The following is an 18,510-nucleotide window of genomic DNA, read 5'->3' as shown; positions in this document are numbered from 1 at the left end:
CATCTGACTGCAGTCTTCACTTACATACAATGCTCACTGCAAAGTAAATTTAAAGCATAACTCTTGAAATTCATGATTCATTTTAAAAGGAGCTCAGGTACTACAATTATTGTCAATAGGTTTTGATGAGCTATTATCAGCCTGTTTGATGTAAAAAGGCTAATGCAGATACTGCAGCAGCTTCAATGTGCAATGATTGTCAAGTGGCAACACTTACCTTTGGGCAGGAGAAAGCATTGGGATTGACTGAATTGTGATTGCCAGGACAATAGAACCCAGCAAAGCATAGTCCATTGGGCTGGCTGAGACCTTCATTTGCACAGTAATAGCCAGGGTAGCATGGTGCGCAGAACTCTGATGAAGCTCCTCCTATGAGTCAAAGTTAATCAAATTAGTTGGCATAGCTCTATAGATTCAGCAGAATAAAATCAGAACAGACAACATAATTTCTCAATTTTCTCTTAACCCTTTTAGGTAGAACGCAGTTGAAAATCCAATTTGAGAGTGGAAATTGAATAATCTTTCAATGTACTGATTTAAGAACAATGGAACAATTGAAGAAATATATTATTAAGGTTGGAGGATTGACTCAATTATATGTAATTTCTACCTTCCCAGTTTAAACATGACATCAATTAGTCTACCATTATGAAATGAATATCCAATTATAACCTACTGTTTTACTTACTATTTATCAATGCTATAAGAAATGTCTACAGTACTTAATGGTACTTTTTCTCTTTTAGCTCGATATTAAAATAGTGGCTGTAGGAAGTCTCTAAGTACTCATTTTTATGCATTTTTTTCATAATGACATCGCAAATTTCTAGACCAGTGACATCTTGAATGGGAGTGCTACTCTGTCCATATTTCTAGAATGCAATTTCATATTATTACAGAAAAAGAGTTGAGCCAGTAATATTGTTTCCCAAGCATTTTCTAATTACCATCATATTCATTACAGTATTTACCATTACAGACCCATTCAAGAGTTATTGTCTTTAATGGGCAAATCTGTATTATTTCCATATGCTATTATGTCTGCACCACATTCAAAATGTCAAAATTTGCATTATATATATTGTAAGAAGGCATTATATGGGAATTTATAATTCAGTAATTAGCCATTTAGCTCATTATGTATGTACTGGTTCTTTGAAGTATCCACCCATGAGTTCCATTCCCCATTCTGTCTCCTAAGCCTTGTAAATTTACAAAATCCTTTGTTGGAATGCTATATCTTTTCTAGTTCAAATATTCTTCTTTCTCACTCATTTCTGCTTAGAAAAAAAGATTTCTTTTGTCTGTTTTGAAATCATTTTGGACACTTGTTTGAGCTGATACTTGCATTTCCTTTCTATTGAGCTGTTCCAACAGTGGCAGTGATATGTTGGAGGACAATCTTATTGTTTGTCAAATTTTTGCATAGAAAAAGTCATATTTGCAATATGGTTAAGGAGAATGAAATGAATAGTGAATTGTTTTTTATTGCCTAAAAATTAAGCTAGCAACTTTTATATCTACAGAGAAATGAGGCTTTGACAGCTTATTTTTACAATGTTATAGAAGTGTTCAAAGATAAATGACTATTAAGGTAGCCAGAAATGACATACAAGGAGACAATAAAGAACAATGAAATATAAGGAAAGTCATGCAAAAATTTACATTGCTAACCAGGAAGTGTAGTCTTTAATACAAAACATAATTTGTTGTCTGCAAATGGTATTGGCACTTAATATGTTTCAAAATAAATAGCTATCTCAACATTTGCTGCAACAATTATCTTTGACGTATTGTCTGTTATAGTTACACAGATGATACAAATAAATGCAAGTCACATTCATTTTCCTATGGTTTAGTGTCCCTCTTGAGATCCTAGACATTATATAGATGGTCCATTTTTTTTCTGTATTTTTGACTGTGGACTTAAATAGGAAAAAGGACTATTTTAACAGCCAATGATTGTGGAATGCATCGCTGCTCTTTTATAAAAGCTGGTAACCAATCATTATAATGCTGTTTGGTTCAGCAATGAGGGACACTTAGTTGCAGATGGGCTGAGGTCAAGAGGAGTGTACAAATTAAGATTTGGCCAACAACAAATAACTGATCGATCTGGGGGAACAGTGACCTCTTGTTAATGACATAAGCTTCTGCTTTACAACAACCATGTGATTGACTCCCAGATAGCAAAACACTGTTCGAGTGTGACTGATTGATTGGAAGGTGCTGTCGTTTTTCTATGGTAAAGGACATTTCAAACATGGAAAAGCCAATTTATTTTCCTTCATCAGATGTTGTTAGTTGTGCTCTTAAGTCAACAGGTCAGTAGATTTACAAGTGTGAACTAGATTTTGTGTGCCTCCTGCAGGCAAATTAAAGTGAGGGATTGGGCTACAGTAGGGCTTAACAAGCTAGAAGAATCACAGCAGTAAACTCTGTGGACAGGGACTATTGGCCTGCCTTCCTCAACCTTCCCTCTTTCCATGAAACCACTTGCTTGTGTTTATCTGGATTTATTAGTGTGGGTGTAGGGAAAGTTTTAATTAAGAGTTATGTATTGACATTTCACAAATGTTTACATATATAGAATAGCCCATAGCCCATAAATAGCCCATAGAGACCAATATCACATCACATGATACGTTTAGGTGTCTCAGATTTATTCTTCAAACTGCAGAGTTGAATGAAAAATCTCTCTGCTACAAATAGTAATGAAGCTAATTCTCTTCACTCACCATTTATATTCTTATATAAGTGTTAACAAATCAATTCATTCTTAATAAGTAGCAATTCCAAGTACAGAAAACTGCTCCACACTTTCTGTCAATTTGGTGTTTAGAAGACAAGTAAATTTACTTTTATGAAATCTTTAACTTTTATGATCACTCTGGGAGTAGCAGGGCTTGATTTCCAGTGCTCCAGTCAAGAATAACAATGTGAAGAATACGTGAGTGCTGGTCAACAACCAGAAAACCTGGATGGAATAGTTTCCCCAGCTTTTGTCCTCCTCCTCCTTCTAGGGGTTTACAGAGTCATAGAGATGTACAGCACGGAAACAGACCCTTCAATCCAAATCATCCATTCCAACCAGATATCCCAACCCAATCTAGTCCCACCTGCCAGCACCCAGCCCATATCCCTCCAAATCCTTCCTATTTATATACCCATCTAGATGCCTCTTAAATGTTGCAATTGTATCAGCCTCCACCACATCCTCTGGCAGCTCATTCCATACACATACCACCCTCTGTGTAAAAACGTTGCCCCTCAAGTCTGTTTTATATCTTTCCCCTTTTACCCTAAAGCTTTGCCCTCAAGTTCTGGACTCCCCCAACCCAGGTCCTATCCATGCCCCTCATGATTACATAAACCTCTATAAGGTCACCCCTCAGCCTCCAATGCTCCAGGAAAAACAGCCCAGCCTATGCAACCTCTCCGTAAAGCTCAAATCCTCCAACCCTGGCAACATCCTTGTAAATCTTTTCTGAACACTTTCAAGCTTCACAACATCCTTCTGATAGGAAGACGACCAGAATCGCATGTAATATTCCAAAAGTGGCCGAATCTAGGTCCTGTACAGCCGCAACATGACATCCCAACTCCTGTACTCAATAATCTGACCAACAAATGCCTTCTCCACTATCCTATCCACCTGCAACTCTACTTTCAAGGAACTATGAACTTGCACTCCAAGGTCTCTCTGTTCAGCAACACTCCCTAGGACCTGACCATTAAGTGTATAAGTCCTGTTAAGATTTTCTTTACCAAAATGTAGCACCTCGCATTTATCTGAATTAAACTCCATCTGCCACTTCTCAGCCCATTGGCCCATCTGATCAAGATACTGTTGTAATTTGAAGTAACCTTCTTCGCTGTCCACTACACTGCCAATTTTGGTGTTACCTGCAAATTTACTAACTATAACTCTTATGCTCACATCCAAATCATTTATATAAATAACAAAAAGTAGTGGACCGAGCACCGATCCTTCCGGCACTCAACTGCTCACAGGCCTCTAATCTCCAACACCACCCTCTGTCTTCTACCATTGAGCCAATTCTGTGTCCAAATGGCTAGTTCTCCCTGTATTCCATGAGATCTAATCTTGTTAACCAGTCTCCCATGGGGAACCTTGTCGAATGCCTTACTGAAGTCCATATAGATCATGTCCACAACTCTGCCCTCTTTGTTACTTCTTCAAAAATCTTAATCAAGTTTGTGAGACATGATTTCCCATGCACAAAGCCATGTTGCCTATCTCAAATCAGTCCTTGACTTTACAAATACATGTATATCCTGTCCCTCAGGATTCCCTCCAACGTCTCGCTCACCACCAATGTCTGGCTCACTGGTCTATACTTCCCTGGCTTGTCTTTACCACCCTTCTTAAACAGTGGCACCACATTAGCCAACCTCCAGTCTTCCAGCACCTCACCTGTGACTATCAATGATACAAATATCTCAGCAAGGGGCCCAGCAATCACTTTCCTAGATTCTCACAGAGTTCTCGGGTACACCTGATCAGGTGCTTGAGATTTATCCAATTTTATGCTTTTCAAGATATCCAGCACTTTTAAGATGTCATCATGTATTTCCCTACATTCTATATCTTCTATGTCCTTTTCCACAGTAAACACTGATGCAAAATACTCACTTAGCAACTCCCCCATCTCCTGCCGCTCCTTAATCGAGAACTTTCCAAAATATCAAAAGGACATCTGGGTTGGGGATTGCAGGGAGAAACTAACAATTAGATCATTGGTTTGTTGTACGGATGAGATGGAACTTTTCCCCCTGGGATAAGATACCTGGATGCTGCACACAGTATACTGACCCTTTCCAAAGGGGCAATATGGTCAAATAGGCAAAGGATAATGTGCTACGTGCAGGGGACCATATATTTTTCCTTTTTAGGGCTATAAACTGAACTGCAGGTTGTGCCGCTATATGACCAAAATAACAGGAGGCTTTTGCAACTTGGAAAAATCATGCACTGCATATGTTTAACTGCGCAAGATAATATTGTTTTTTGAAGCAGCGAGGGTGATATTTTGAGACACAGAGTGGTGTTGAAAATCTTTTAGGTAAGCAAGTTCTGCCTTACGAGAGCCTTGTAACCAATTGCAGCTCAACCAAAGTGTAAGGGCAACTAGAGATCTCCAGAGCTGGAAAACAGACAACTTTTTTTTTCTCTCTGCATGGGTGAACGTAATGGGCAAAAGACCCCAAGAAAGTTTAAACTGTATAATTTAAACAAGGAAAGATCTAAGTCTACTGGATCAACGATCAAGGTAAACGATGACCATCACTTTAAGGACGCATCATTGCTGAAATCAAAAGTGAACTGAGAGAGAAAATAAATTTAAACTTAACTTCACACCTGGAATTCTGATCTTTGGAATTGTATTTTTCCCTGTTTACAGCATTTGCTTCACCAAAATATTTACATAAAGCTGTCAGATTTTAAAGGTTTATTAATTTGCATTGGAATGGACTAGGAATCTTTTATTTACTATGCCATTTATTAAAGTTAAAGGAGGTTACTATAAATAGAGTCAGTTTATGGTAATAGTGAAATCTGATGTCACTTGCTTTTATCCTAAATAGTAGTCAAGCTGGTAAATTGAACACCTTGGTAGTTTAGTTAGGCACTTATAATTTCTTGATGGCTTGTAGTACAGAGTGAGATGATTATCAATGCACTCTTCCCATTTATGTTGTGACAATAGCACAGGGACACTTTCAAACAGGGACCACAGGCTGCAAGCTGCAGAAAGTTGGAGCATGATCCCAAAGACACCCATGTCACATTATATTTAGGTGTCTCAGATTTATTCTTCAAACCGTAGTGTTGAGGGAGAAAACTCTGTGCTACAAATAATAATGAAGCTAATTGTCTTCACTCACCAGTTGTATTCTTAAATGTTCCCTTTGGGCACGCAATTGGTGATTTAGTACCAGCTGGACAATAATAACCTGCAGCACAAGGACCATTCATTGGAAATTTTGGATTGCTCTGTGGTATGGGACTGCTCGCACCTCCCTGACAGTAATATCCTTCTGTACATGGACCTACAACAGAAAGATTTAACAGCTATTATATTTTCAGCATACATTAATACAACTCTATTGGAAGAATAACACAGCTCATTGAGAAGATTGGCACATTAACCCAACAACATGACTACAAAACCAACAGGTTTGAGTAAAATTTGATAGTTGTTCATAGATACAATGTTACCACACGAGGTCAGACTTTTATGCTCCTGATTTTTGTTCATGTCCCTTTATAAACAAAAGCATTCCTTGATTAGTATATTTTACTAAAGGGCAGTGATACCCACCATCTGGTTCAGAGTTTGCCATGCCCTGACAGTATAACCCAGCTGGACAGCTTAGACACACATCAGCAGAGGAGGCCCCATTCAATGCATTATATGTTCCTTCTGGGCAAGGCAATGGAAATGTCGTCCTTGATGAACAGTAGTAGCCTAAAAAGCAAAGGGTCACACAAAATCTTTAAGAAAGAAGAAGATCAAGTTCAATGGATGCAGCTATGTTATTTTAAATATTTTATTTTATCTTGCAGACAGAGGCATGGAGAAACAAAGCAGCAAACTGGGGAGTATTAGTCCATATCAACAGAAGGGCCTGGACCATGTGGAGGATACAGATTTAAAAATTCAGAATGCTGATCCCAAAAATCCTACTTCTGGGTTTTATAAAGGCAGGAAAAGGAAGAGGCTTTTCTTGTGGGATGTGGGGTGGTGGTGGTGATGTAAGTATTATTGTTTAGTGGTCTTATAATGGTACACCATTTTTGGTGGAACAGGGTCCAAGTGTTAAACTGCCATTTATAACCAAAGTAAAAAAACTATTTTTTAGATATTAGAGGAGTTGGCAATTTAAACGTTTAATGAGGCTGGAAGCCTCACAGTTAGCCTATTGCACAGGTTTAACAGCAGAAGGCTGCATTTCTTCTGTTTCAGAAAATTTGGCAGCTAGGTGTGTTGAGGACAGCTTTCTGGTGAAGTGTCTTCTTACCATTGCTGTGGACCATGAAGAGCTGAGAGTGTTTCCCTGCAGCCACCCAAATTACACAGACTATTCTATGATTGGGAATCTGATCAACTAGTAGATTAAATAAGTGTGCAAAAAATGGCAAATGGAGTCTAATGTGGGGAAATGCAGTGTTGTCATTTTGGAAGGGAAAACAAGAGAACAGAATATTATTTGTATGGAGAAATCTGCAACACTTGAAACACAGTAAGCTAGCACAAGTACAGCAGGCGATCAGGAATGCTAATTGAATGCAGTACCTTACTTTACATTTAGATTGGATTCCCTACAGTGTGGAAACAGGCCCTTCGGCCCAACAAGTCCACAACGACTCTCTGAAGAGTAACCCATCTCGATCTATTTCCCTCTCACTATTGCATTTAACACTATGGGCAATTTAGAATGGCCAATTCACCTAACCTGCACATCTTTGGACTGTGGGAGGAAACCAGAGTACCCAGAGGAAACCCACGCAGACACGGGGAGAACGTGCAAACTCCACACAGACAGTTGCCAAGGCTGGAATCGAACCTGGGTCCTTGGCACTGTGAGGCAGCAGTGCTGACCACTGAGCCACTGTACCACCCCAAAGGGGTTGCAGTGTAAAAGAGAAGGCAAATCTTACTGCAACTGTACAAGGTGCTGGTGAAACCACATCTGGAGTACTGTGGGCACTTTTGGCCCTCTTATTTAAGGAAGGATATAAATATTTGGAGGCAATTCAGAGAAGGTTCAACAGGATGATCCCTAGTATGGAAGGGTTGTCTCATGAGCAAAGACTGAACAGGTTGGGACTCTATTCAATGGAGTTTAGAAGAATGAGTGGTGATCTCATGGAAACAGATAGGATTTTTAAGGGATTTGACAGGATAAATGTGAGAGGATGTTTCCCCTCATTGGAGATTATAGAACTAGAGGGAATAGTATCAAAATACCAAATTAACACTGAGATAAAGAGGAATTTCATCTTTCAATATGTTTAGATTCTTTGGAACTCCTTGGCATAGAGAGCTCTATTTGCAAATTCCTTGTGTATAAGATAAACCTTTGATCATTTGGGAATCAAGATTATGGGGAAAAGGCAGGAAAGTGGACATGAAGAGTGTTGAATCAGCCATGATCCTAATTAATGTCGGAGTGGACTTGAGGAGTTGATTGGCTTATTCCTGTTGCTATTTCTTATGGCCTTATTAACTACCTGGGATAAAGGATTGGCTCTGTGGCCTAGTCTGGGGGTGCTTCCCTCCTGATGAGGAGCCAAGTCTATTAATCAGATTGACGTCCAGGCAAAGACCCTGACAGGGCCACAAGGTATGATGAGGTGTTAAAGCATGCAGAGAAAATCAGCTTTCAAATTTTACCTCTAAAGGATAGTCCAATTCTGTGTATGTAACGCCTTGATTTGGTATGGCCAGATGGTGTCCCACCATTGTTGAATTTTATGCACATTTAACTTTCACATTCATGGATAGAGAACGTTTCAATGTTCACTTGTCAGCTAAAGAAGTTTACATACTGGCAAAGTGGGACTTGATCAGCTACATCAATGTTACAGGTTTGACTCTATGACACCCTGCCCCTGATAGTAGTGGGCTGTGGTCTAACATGACGATCTTCAATATGTTTTGATTTGGAGGTGCCAGTGTTGGACTGGGGTGAGCAAAGTTAAAAATCACGCAGCACCAGGTTATAGTCCAACAGATTAATTTGGAAGCACTAGCTTTCAAAGCGCTGCTCCTTCATCAGGTGGTTGTGGAACAAGACCATAAGGCACAGAATTTATAGCAAAAGGATTACAGTGTCATGGAGCTGTAATGATATATTAAGCAAATTTAGATAAGAACAAAGATGAAAGACTTAATCTAAATTTGTTTAACCATATCATTATAGCTCCATGACACTGTAACCTTTTGCTATAAATTCTGTGTCTTATGGCCTGTTCCACAACCACCTGATGAAGGAGCAGCGCTTTGAAAGCTAGTGCTTCCAAATAAATTTGTTGGACGATAGTTTAGATCAGAGTGGTGCTGGAAAAGCACAGCAGGTCGGGCAGCATCTGAGGAGCAGAAAAATCGACGTTTCGGGCAAAAGCCCTTCATCAGGCTTTTGCCCGAAACGTTGATTTTCCTGCTCCTCGGATGCTGCCTGATCTGCTGTGCCTTCCCAGCACCACTCTGATCTAAGCTCTGGTTTCCAGCATCTGCAGTCCTCACTTTTGCCCTGTTGGACTATAACCTGATACTGTGTGATTTTTTAACTTTCTGGCACTTTCTTAATGAAACCCCATCTGCCATATTCAGCAATTGGTCAGTGAGAGCTTCTTTGAGATAAATCAGAATAAGTTACCCTTTGGGCAAGCAGTAGGTTCCACTGTGCTGCTGTTGCTGCACACAGTACCAGCAGGGCAAAGCAAGCAAATACCAGCTCCAGGAGATGGATTATATGTACCAGCTTTACAGACTAACTCTCTGATTACACCAGCAGGACAGCGGTGGCCTCTGGGACACACATAACCCTGAATACCATCTGAGGGACGAGGCACAGTACTTCCAGTATGGCAGACGTACCTGTGAAAAATACATAGAAGCATTCAGAAACAGCAATTATCCATTTTCAGATGAGAGCTACAGATATATTTGCATGAATGACATGTATGAGCGTGGAACAACTAGGTATGGTGAAAGGTACTTTAAAATTTAAAAAGATCTAGGATTAAGGGAAGTTATTTACGAAACCAAAGTACTTTCATACAGGTAGTTGGTGGAATAAGCAATATTAACAATGGAGGACTTCTTCTAGTGAAAATGTTGAAAATGAACAGAGAAATATACATTCCTATTACTAAATAATAGGCTAGAAATTTATCTCAGTTTGTGGTACAAACCAGGGTGTATTGGATCGGAGGATATTCAGTCCCAATGTGGCCAGAACAGAAGACTATTTTGATGCTGACCATTATGTATCAATATTTCAAATTAATTTCTAGCCTCATTGAAGCACTTCACATGCAGTAAATTGCTCAAATTGTAATCAATTGTTAGAACCTACTGTCTACAAATGTTTTAACTTTAGTTGCTTTTTACACAAGCCAATTTTTCAGGGCAGATCGGGCTGTCTCACTAACCATCTGCAACCAACAAGAGCAACATCATGTATCAGATTGACTAGATAACAGATTGAGTGGACTTCATTTATTCCTCTTTCTATTATCATGACAATGTACAGTGACAACATTATTGGCAAACATAACTTGCTGCTCAAATGGTCTAAAGCATTGGCAATCTATAGGTTAACCAGTGATAAAGGATGTTGTGGTTTAAAAATATCTCAAAGATGCCTCAGCTAGAAATTACAACAATCACAGAAAGTGAAGACAAAATGATAAATCAAGCCTACCCAGACTGACAGTGAGAGTAAGAGGTCCAAAAGGACATAGGTGAAGTATGGGAAGGATATTATCAAACTGGAGAGGGTTCAGAAGAGATTTACCAGGATGATGCCAGGTTTGGAAGATTTAAGTTATGGAGGAAGGCTGGATCAGCTGGGAATTTTTTCACTGGAGTGAGGTGACCTGGTAGAAATTTATAAAATAATGAAGGTATAGATAGAGTTAATGGTAGTTGTCACCCTAGGATGGGGGATTTCAAGACTAGGAGCACATTTTTAAGGAGACAGGAGAGAGATCTAAAAGAGACATGAGAGGCAAATTTTTTACACAGAGGGTGGTTCATGCATGAAATGAACTTTCTAAGGAAGTGGTAGATGCAGATACAATTGCAAGGTTTAAAAGATATTTGGATAGACACGTAAGTAGGAAAGGCTTGGAGGAATATAGGCCAGGAGCAGGAAGCTGTGGTTAGTTTAGTTTGGGATGATGTTTGGCATGGACTGGTTGGACTGAAGGGTCTGTTTCCATGCTGCATGACTCTATAACAAATCAATTTTAGGATTGGAGAGGTTGACTCTTACCCAGGGTCACAAGGTTGAGCTTGACTCACATCTGTCAGTCCTAATTGGTTGCAATAGTGTCCATGAGGACAGCGTTGACACTGGGCTTCACTGACCAGCCCTACTGTATGTGAGTATGATCCCTGTGGACAAGGCCATGGATGCTGACTGCCCTCTGGACAGTAGTGACCAATGGGACAGACATCATTACCAGTAAAAGTGGCATTATCAAATTCAACCTAAAACAAAGATTTAAAAAAAAAATGTATAATTAATCCAGCAGCTCACATTATGCAAAATCCTGTCTCTACTGACTCATATTTAATAATTTAAACTATAACATTACTTCAAAGCGACACACAAAATTAAAGTTGGACACGATTGTGTAAGGTAGTAGCTCTGAAGAGGTTCACGCTTATAATACATTGGCTCCACCCACTTTATTGATAGGGAGAGGCAGGGAATTCTACTCCAGCTTTTGGAGGGAGCAGATATATTTATACAACTCCATAAGGTCTGAGTAATTATGTCAGATCAAAAGTAGGGCTTGACCAAATCATATTGTTATTGCTATAATGCAAAAATCTTGTCATCTAAGCACAGTGTTTTATTCTATTCCATGGTGGTATATCCTTCACTATTAACCACTAAGTAAGACAGGCCCTTCAGCCCACGATGTTGTGCTGACCATTGATCCTCATGTAAGGTAAACCTAATGTATGAACCCTCAAAGTTCTGTGACTATGTGCATGTCCAGCAGTCTCTTAATTATCTCCAATGACCTCACTTCCACAACTGCTGCTGGCAACGCATTCCATGCTCTCACAACTCTCTGCATAAAGAACCCACATCTGACATCCCCTCTATACTTTCCGCCAAACAGCTTAAAAATATGACCCCTCATGTTAACAATTTCTGCCCTGGGAAAAAGTCTCAACTCTATCTATACCTCTCATTATCTTGTACACCTCAATTACGTCCCCTCTCTTCCTTCTTTTTTACAATGAAAAAAATCTGAGCTCAGTCAACCTCTCTTCGTAATTTGTGGAGGTGAATTACCTCAAGAAAATCCTTCGCCACAAAATACCGCAAGGTGCCAGCAGTGGCCATGTGGCAAAATAGTACAGATCGATTCAAGATCCAATGGAAACTCCTAATTTTAAAATATACTGAATAGTAGACAGAGAAACGTGCTAGAATATTTGTATTTATGTATTTTAATGAACACATTAATGCATATACTACAAACAGGGTGCATATTGTGGAAGCAGAATAATTACTGGCTGCTTTGTTACATTGACGATCCAATAAATGATTACAATCTCATTGTTTATGGATGTAAGCCTAGCACGTAGGTTTGTACTATAACAGCTAAATAGAATGCTGTAATTCTAGAACATGCTTAAAATGCAACTGATATTGAAGGGAACATATGGCAAAGCAAAACAGATAAGTAACAAGAGAAAAATTAATGTATCTGTGAATTTGGCAGACGGGTGGAAAATAACATTCCTAATTGAGAAAATTGTACTGCTTTGCATTGGAATGGAAGGAGTCTGGGTCAGATGTTGGAATGCTCTATAAGTTTAACGTAAAGCTGAAACAATGGGACGATCCTGCTGCATCATAAAATATTGAAACAACTCAACCCACAATACTCTGATCATTGTAGCACAGGAAGGATATTACAATCATTAAGAGAATACAGAGAGGACAACTGGGATAATCCAAAAGCCTGATGCCTCTCACTGAGCTACTGTCTCAATGTGCTTGTCTGCAGCTAGGAAAAGGAGACAAAATTTTTAATCAAGTTTTGCATGAAGGTTGATCATAGCAGAGTTGTAAATCAGTCCAACTGTTTCTCAAAAGGTGATGAAAGTGGTCGGTGTAGATTCACTCAAATGCAAATTGGATATTTCACTTTCAGAAAATGTTATTATGTGATACATTTAATGCACATAAATGACTTGATAAGTGTAGAAGATTTGGTGAGAACATATAATTTTGCTGCCAGAGTTCACAAAACTGCTTATCACTCACAACTTTCTCTCACTTCATGTCTGGGTCTATTGTGAATTAATTGCTAGAGATTGATTGGTACGATGAAGAATAATTCTGGTGTTGCTATGTCATGTGACTAGCAGGTTGGAGAATGGTCTCTCTCTCTCTCTCTCTCTCATAATTCCTTCATTGGACATTTTAAGGCAAGCCCTGGTTTAATTCAGCATACACTGCCTGTATATCTGAGCACCCATCATTTTCACTGAATGAAGAAAGTTTAAAGGAAGTGTCTTTATGAATTGCATAATAATTAACAAAGAAAATAAACTTCAGAATCTAAAAATATTAAATGACAACATGAGCATTATCTCACTGAAACTGTACAAGGTCAGAAGACTCAATGTAAAATGTTAATGTGCAATATTAATTTCTTCAGTATTCTTTAGTATTTGATAAAAATATCTTGTTTAAATAATACTACATAGCATTCTAATCCCAGTTTCTCTATTGTACCAAATGCTTGATGGGAGTTGGGCTAATGGCGCTTCCAGTGCAGTAGTATCCAGGATGACAAGGTCCAGTAGGATTAGAGAGTCCAGCAGAAGCACAATGCATACCTGTGAGGGAGACAGACAAGAGCCTGAACAAACCAAGCTGAGCTTCATGTGAAGAGCAGTGTTGTCACCATGGTACTCGGCCAGCAACTTTCTCCTGACCTCAAATTGCTACGGCAAATTATGATGCTGATTAAATAAAAACAGCAAACAACGAAGATGAAAACTTCCATTATCTTGTATAATTAACTGGTCCTTCAGAGATGGGAGAGTATTAGCCCTACGCTACCCCAGTTTATGTGATATGCTTGATTCTGAATACCTTCTGGTTGATCCTGGCCCATTATGTCATCTTCTAAGGGCACCTAAGGACAGGATTAAAAGACAGCAATGATCTACTTCCTGAGAACAATCTTTTATATAGAAATGGCTGCTGGAATGTGCTTTGGCATGTCTTTATTACATTAATGAAATTAGACTGCGTTTGTTAAAGCATACATGCACAAGAACCAGTTATGTCAGAAGAAGAATGACATTGCACAATATTAAATATTTATCTTATTTGGCATGAAATTTGCTTTTGGTCTACCTACAAATAAAGAATACTTGCATCAAAAGTCAAATTGTTTTGACTTTCCCCAAGTCAAGGAATGTGCTTTAAGCAAAATATACAATTTCTTAAACTTGTATTTCATATCAGTATCTGTCTTCTGTTCTGTGTCGTTTGGTCAAAAAATAAAATTATCTAATTTCAGCAATATTAACTTTAAATTTTCCTGTCTTCTAAGGTTTAATTATCTCAATTTTTAAGAAAAGAAACTTAAGCATTTAATAATCATTACTTCAGAAGGTTATGGTGTGCTTAAGGTTACTCCCTCTAACAGAGAAATTACATGCTTTTCACTATACATTTTAAAGTTGCTTCTTACCTGGTGAACAGGGTACACAGCTTGATTCATGAGCTAAACCAGGTCGAGGACCAAATGTACCCATGGCACATGGATGCTCTGTGCCCATAGTGGTGCCAGCTGGACAGAAGAAACCTGCAGGACATGGTTCATACAACTTCCCACTAGAACCTTAAGTGACAAAGAAAACAAGTAAAATGTGTAACTGCTATTTAATAGTAGATGACTTATTTCCTTGAAATATTCTAAGTTACTGAATAATTTAATGAATATGCTCTTTCATTTATTGTAATGGATTAGCCTTTTCAAGCATACCTCATTCTATTAACTGAGGCAATTGAAGAGCTCAGTTTACTAAATTAATTCATATTAACATCAAATGAAAGTCTAGTCTTTATCATTCATTTCATCGGATAAAATGAGGATTGTGGATAACAGTCCATGGCAGATGCATTTGCAAATACATGCTAACAATTTAGTTCAATACAAGAGCTTGCTGCAGTGCCCTCTTTGACTAAATCTCACTTACAATGAATTACAGAGGAACCTCAATTATCCGGCATTCAATTAGCCGAAAATCGGGTTATCCGGTAAGATCGTAAGAACCGGATGCTTGGCTAAACTATGTTATCCGGCATTTGATTATCTGGAATTCGATTAACCAAATGAAATATTCCCCATCCGTTTCCTTCTGACAATCAATGTTCCTCTGTACTTTGTGAATTTTCTCCTCTATAGCAGTGGTCATGACAGGAAGGTGCTGCAAGCAGTTGAGTCCTGACCCTGACTTGTAACAATATTGGGATCTGTATGGATTCAAATTATGTGATAGGAAAACTGGAAAGTATACAAATGTGCCAATGATATCTTTTCACATATATTGACAGTGATAATCTGCCACAGAGCAATAGCTGGAACATGGACAGCATTCAGTGGTGGTCTTGATACTCTCCAAACTGACTTTCTTTTTGCCTAAAACCTGCCTTGTAAATATGAATGATTGCTCTTCTCATAGCAAGTCATGAAAGTCATGGTGTAGGCAATGGGGGCACAGAATCATATACCACATATTCCAAAATCATAAAGTTGTAGATTGAAGTTGACACAATGTGTGAGTAAAAGCAAGTGTGAAAGAAATAATTGCACAGCTCTTCAGATTGTAAAATAACCAAACTTTGATGAACAATTGTCCATATATATGTGTATTCAGCCACGAAACTTAGAAACCAGTTAAAATATTATGTTGACTTCCTTACCATTAGTGAACTGACAAAAGAAACCAGCTGGACATGGGTCACAGGATCCTTGGCCTTTATTTGCTTGGTAAGTTCCTCCTCTACATGGTAGTGGAATGGAAGTTCCTTCAGGACAATAGAAGTTTATTGGACAAACAAACAACATGGGGTGAGCTGAACTTTGACCTGGAGGGCAATAGAATCCCATGGAGCAAGGACCATCAGGAACCACATTACCAGGCCCTTGAAAAGGAAGTAGTGCCATTTTAGAGATGATATTTAAATAACCCATGTCTTTTAAATAATAATCTCTCCAATAAACTTCACATCACTTTTGCAAGTAATGAGAAATTTAGCACAAATCTAACAGTAGAGAGAGAGACACTGAAGCATCAACACCCCAGTGCATATGTAGGTGCAAGAGCCATTCAACTGCTTTATATTAATTCATTGCTCTCGATCACGCTGCAATGAGGATGTGCTGATGGGGTAGGAGTTGTTAAATGAAGAGTAGACATGTCACAACCACCTGATGAAGGAGAAGTGCTCCGAAACCTAGTGCCTCCAAATAAACCTGTTGGTTTATAACCTGGTATTGTGTGATTGTTAACTTTGTACATTCAGAGAATTCATTGTTCCAGATTGGAAATCCTATTGTAGTCACAAAATAGCATAAGATCCCTCAGCAAGAGACATCCGCTCTCTTTCAGACAGAACTCTACGGTCCAAAAAATCTGGGAAAAATATCGGGTATAGAAATTAGTGTTAGCAGCATTTGTAGCGCATTGTTTACTGTGTTCTTTTGACAATATTAAATGCTAGTTGTGTAATGGACAGAGGAATACATTATAAAGATATTAAGGTTTCATCATTGGAATTGCCAAAGCAAGTTCTAAACTTATCAGTATTTTCTCTTCATTAATGTTAGTGTAAAGTATCCCCTAGTGTGCTGTAATCAATATTCCTATTATGATGTGCAATGATTGGGAACAGGTCATTTGGGGAAAAATATTGTATGAAAACAGCTGCTACTTTAATTGTGTAGGCTTAGAAGGAGCAGTGGATGTGTTTACAACATTTGTCAAAATTTGTACAATTTCTAAAGTGACTAAACTAATTTTATGTTTAATAGTTCTTTCCCATTATACTGCCTCAGAATCTTGCCTACATACAAGGATTTACTTAGATCCAGCTGTTAGTCATTTTTACCATCACAAAACTGTCCACTCAGACAAGGCTGGCAGTCTGATTCTTTTTCGTTACCAGAGCTGTTGCTGTAAGTACCAGGTAGACACGGCACAGGAATGGTCGTACTGTTTGGGCAGTAAAAACCAGCAGGGCAGATATGTTGGTCAGGCTGAGTGGAGGCAGCATCACAGTAATAGCCTGCAAAACATCCATCTGTGGCAAGAGGAGGAAATAATAATCAGAACTGGCACTGTCCTCCTTTACGTTTTACTCCAGAACATAATGTTTGTACAATAACCCATCCCAGAATGCAAGGGAGCCGTTCATTTAAATGCGACTGGAGCAATAGTTAATTTGAGGAAAGTAGAAATTGTTCTTACAACAATTAGATTACAAAAGTATTGGAGCAACAGCAGAATAAGATCGCAGAAAAATACTAGCCAATTTACATTTGTTGTTCATGGAGATTTAAAGAACATTAGAACTACAGCTTTTCTGTTCAGATAAACCACTTATCCCTATCATTGTTCTTTTTGTAAATGTTCTGAAATTTTAATGGACATTTTGATTCTACTGTAAGTTACATCTAAAACATTAAGAAAGAACAAACCTGTTGGAATACTAAGTCCTGGATTTGAACAGTATTTCCCTCCATCACATGGTAGTGGAGTAGATGATCCAGTTGGACAGTAATACCCAGCTGGGCAAAGCCCACCCATCACATAATGTTGTTTGAAACACCACTCGTACCTAGTAAGGTTATCAAAATAATAAATAAGTGGAATAATTTGCGGAAGTTTGAACTTATTTAGAAGTTTGAGGACGACAAAAGAATTAGGTTACTAAAGCTGGCATAAAAATGTCCAGCTAGTAATCAGAATATAGTACAAAGAGTGAAAAATTATGGGGAAAGGCAGGAAATTAGGGGTAAAGCTATGATTGGATGCTAAGCAGACTCAAGGGGCCTTATAACCCAATCATATTCCTATTTTTTATGTTCTTGAAGTACCAGAAGCAGGAAAGCTAGATACAGCAGCATTTCCTATTATAATATAAGCTCAATTAAATTGTACCTTGTTAAAAGAAGAAACATTTGATAAGCACTGTCTTCTGATATAGAGTCATGGAGCCATACAACCATGGAAACAGACATTTTGGCCCAACCAGTTCACATGGAACATATTCCTGATCTAAACCAGTCCCACCTGTTTGCACTTGGCCCATATCCCTCCAAACCTTTGTTATTCAACTTATCCAAATGTCTTTTAAACATCATAACTGTACTTGCATCCAGCATGCTCTCTGGCTGTTCATTCCACATACAAACTACTCTCTGTGTGAAAAATGTTGCCCCTCATGTCCTTTTTAAATCTTTGTCCTTTCACCTTAAAAATATATCCCTGAGCCTGTTGTTTTGCTCTTCCCTCAATCTAAAAAAAGATTGCTAGGTAAGGCTAGGTGAGAATGTTGCTTAACAGACAAATCAAATTAATGAAGGTCTTTGGAAGCTTATAATTGAATTATACCTCTTAAATTGGATACACCGTAAATTGCCATAGATATTTGGAAGGGGAAGATCAGAAGGAAAAGGAGTTTAAAACAAGCATGCATCGG

At 38.4% G+C, this 18,510-nt stretch overlaps 1 protein-coding gene across 1 annotated transcript in view; it reads right to left on the bottom strand.

The window, feature by feature from the left end:
- The window catches only part of LOC140493956 (uncharacterized), a 145,597-nt gene that overhangs the window by 79,643 nt on the left and 47,444 nt on the right, over positions 1 to 18,510 (bottom strand). Inside the window, exons 21-30 of the mRNA XM_072592908.1 lie at positions 17,507 to 17,646; positions 16,918 to 17,109; positions 15,730 to 15,951; positions 14,495 to 14,644; positions 13,525 to 13,628; positions 11,032 to 11,249; positions 9,409 to 9,629; positions 6,348 to 6,494; positions 5,911 to 6,075; positions 218 to 369 (exon numbers count right to left, since the gene is read on the bottom strand). Coding sequence (XP_072449009.1) covers positions 218 to 369; positions 5,911 to 6,075; positions 6,348 to 6,494; positions 9,409 to 9,629; positions 11,032 to 11,249; positions 13,525 to 13,628; positions 14,495 to 14,644; positions 15,730 to 15,951; positions 16,918 to 17,109; positions 17,507 to 17,646 — 1,711 coding nt within the window. The remainder of the gene's footprint in view (positions 1 to 217; positions 370 to 5,910; positions 6,076 to 6,347; positions 6,495 to 9,408; positions 9,630 to 11,031; positions 11,250 to 13,524; positions 13,629 to 14,494; positions 14,645 to 15,729; positions 15,952 to 16,917; positions 17,110 to 17,506; positions 17,647 to 18,510) is intronic.

Source organism: Chiloscyllium punctatum, chromosome 23 (genome assembly GCF_047496795.1).
Source record: "Chiloscyllium punctatum isolate Juve2018m chromosome 23, sChiPun1.3, whole genome shotgun sequence".
NCBI lineage: Eukaryota > Metazoa > Chordata > Chondrichthyes > Orectolobiformes > Hemiscylliidae > Chiloscyllium > Chiloscyllium punctatum.
Note: the sequence above shows the minus strand (reverse complement) of the source record. Positions and strands in the feature narration are given on the sequence as shown.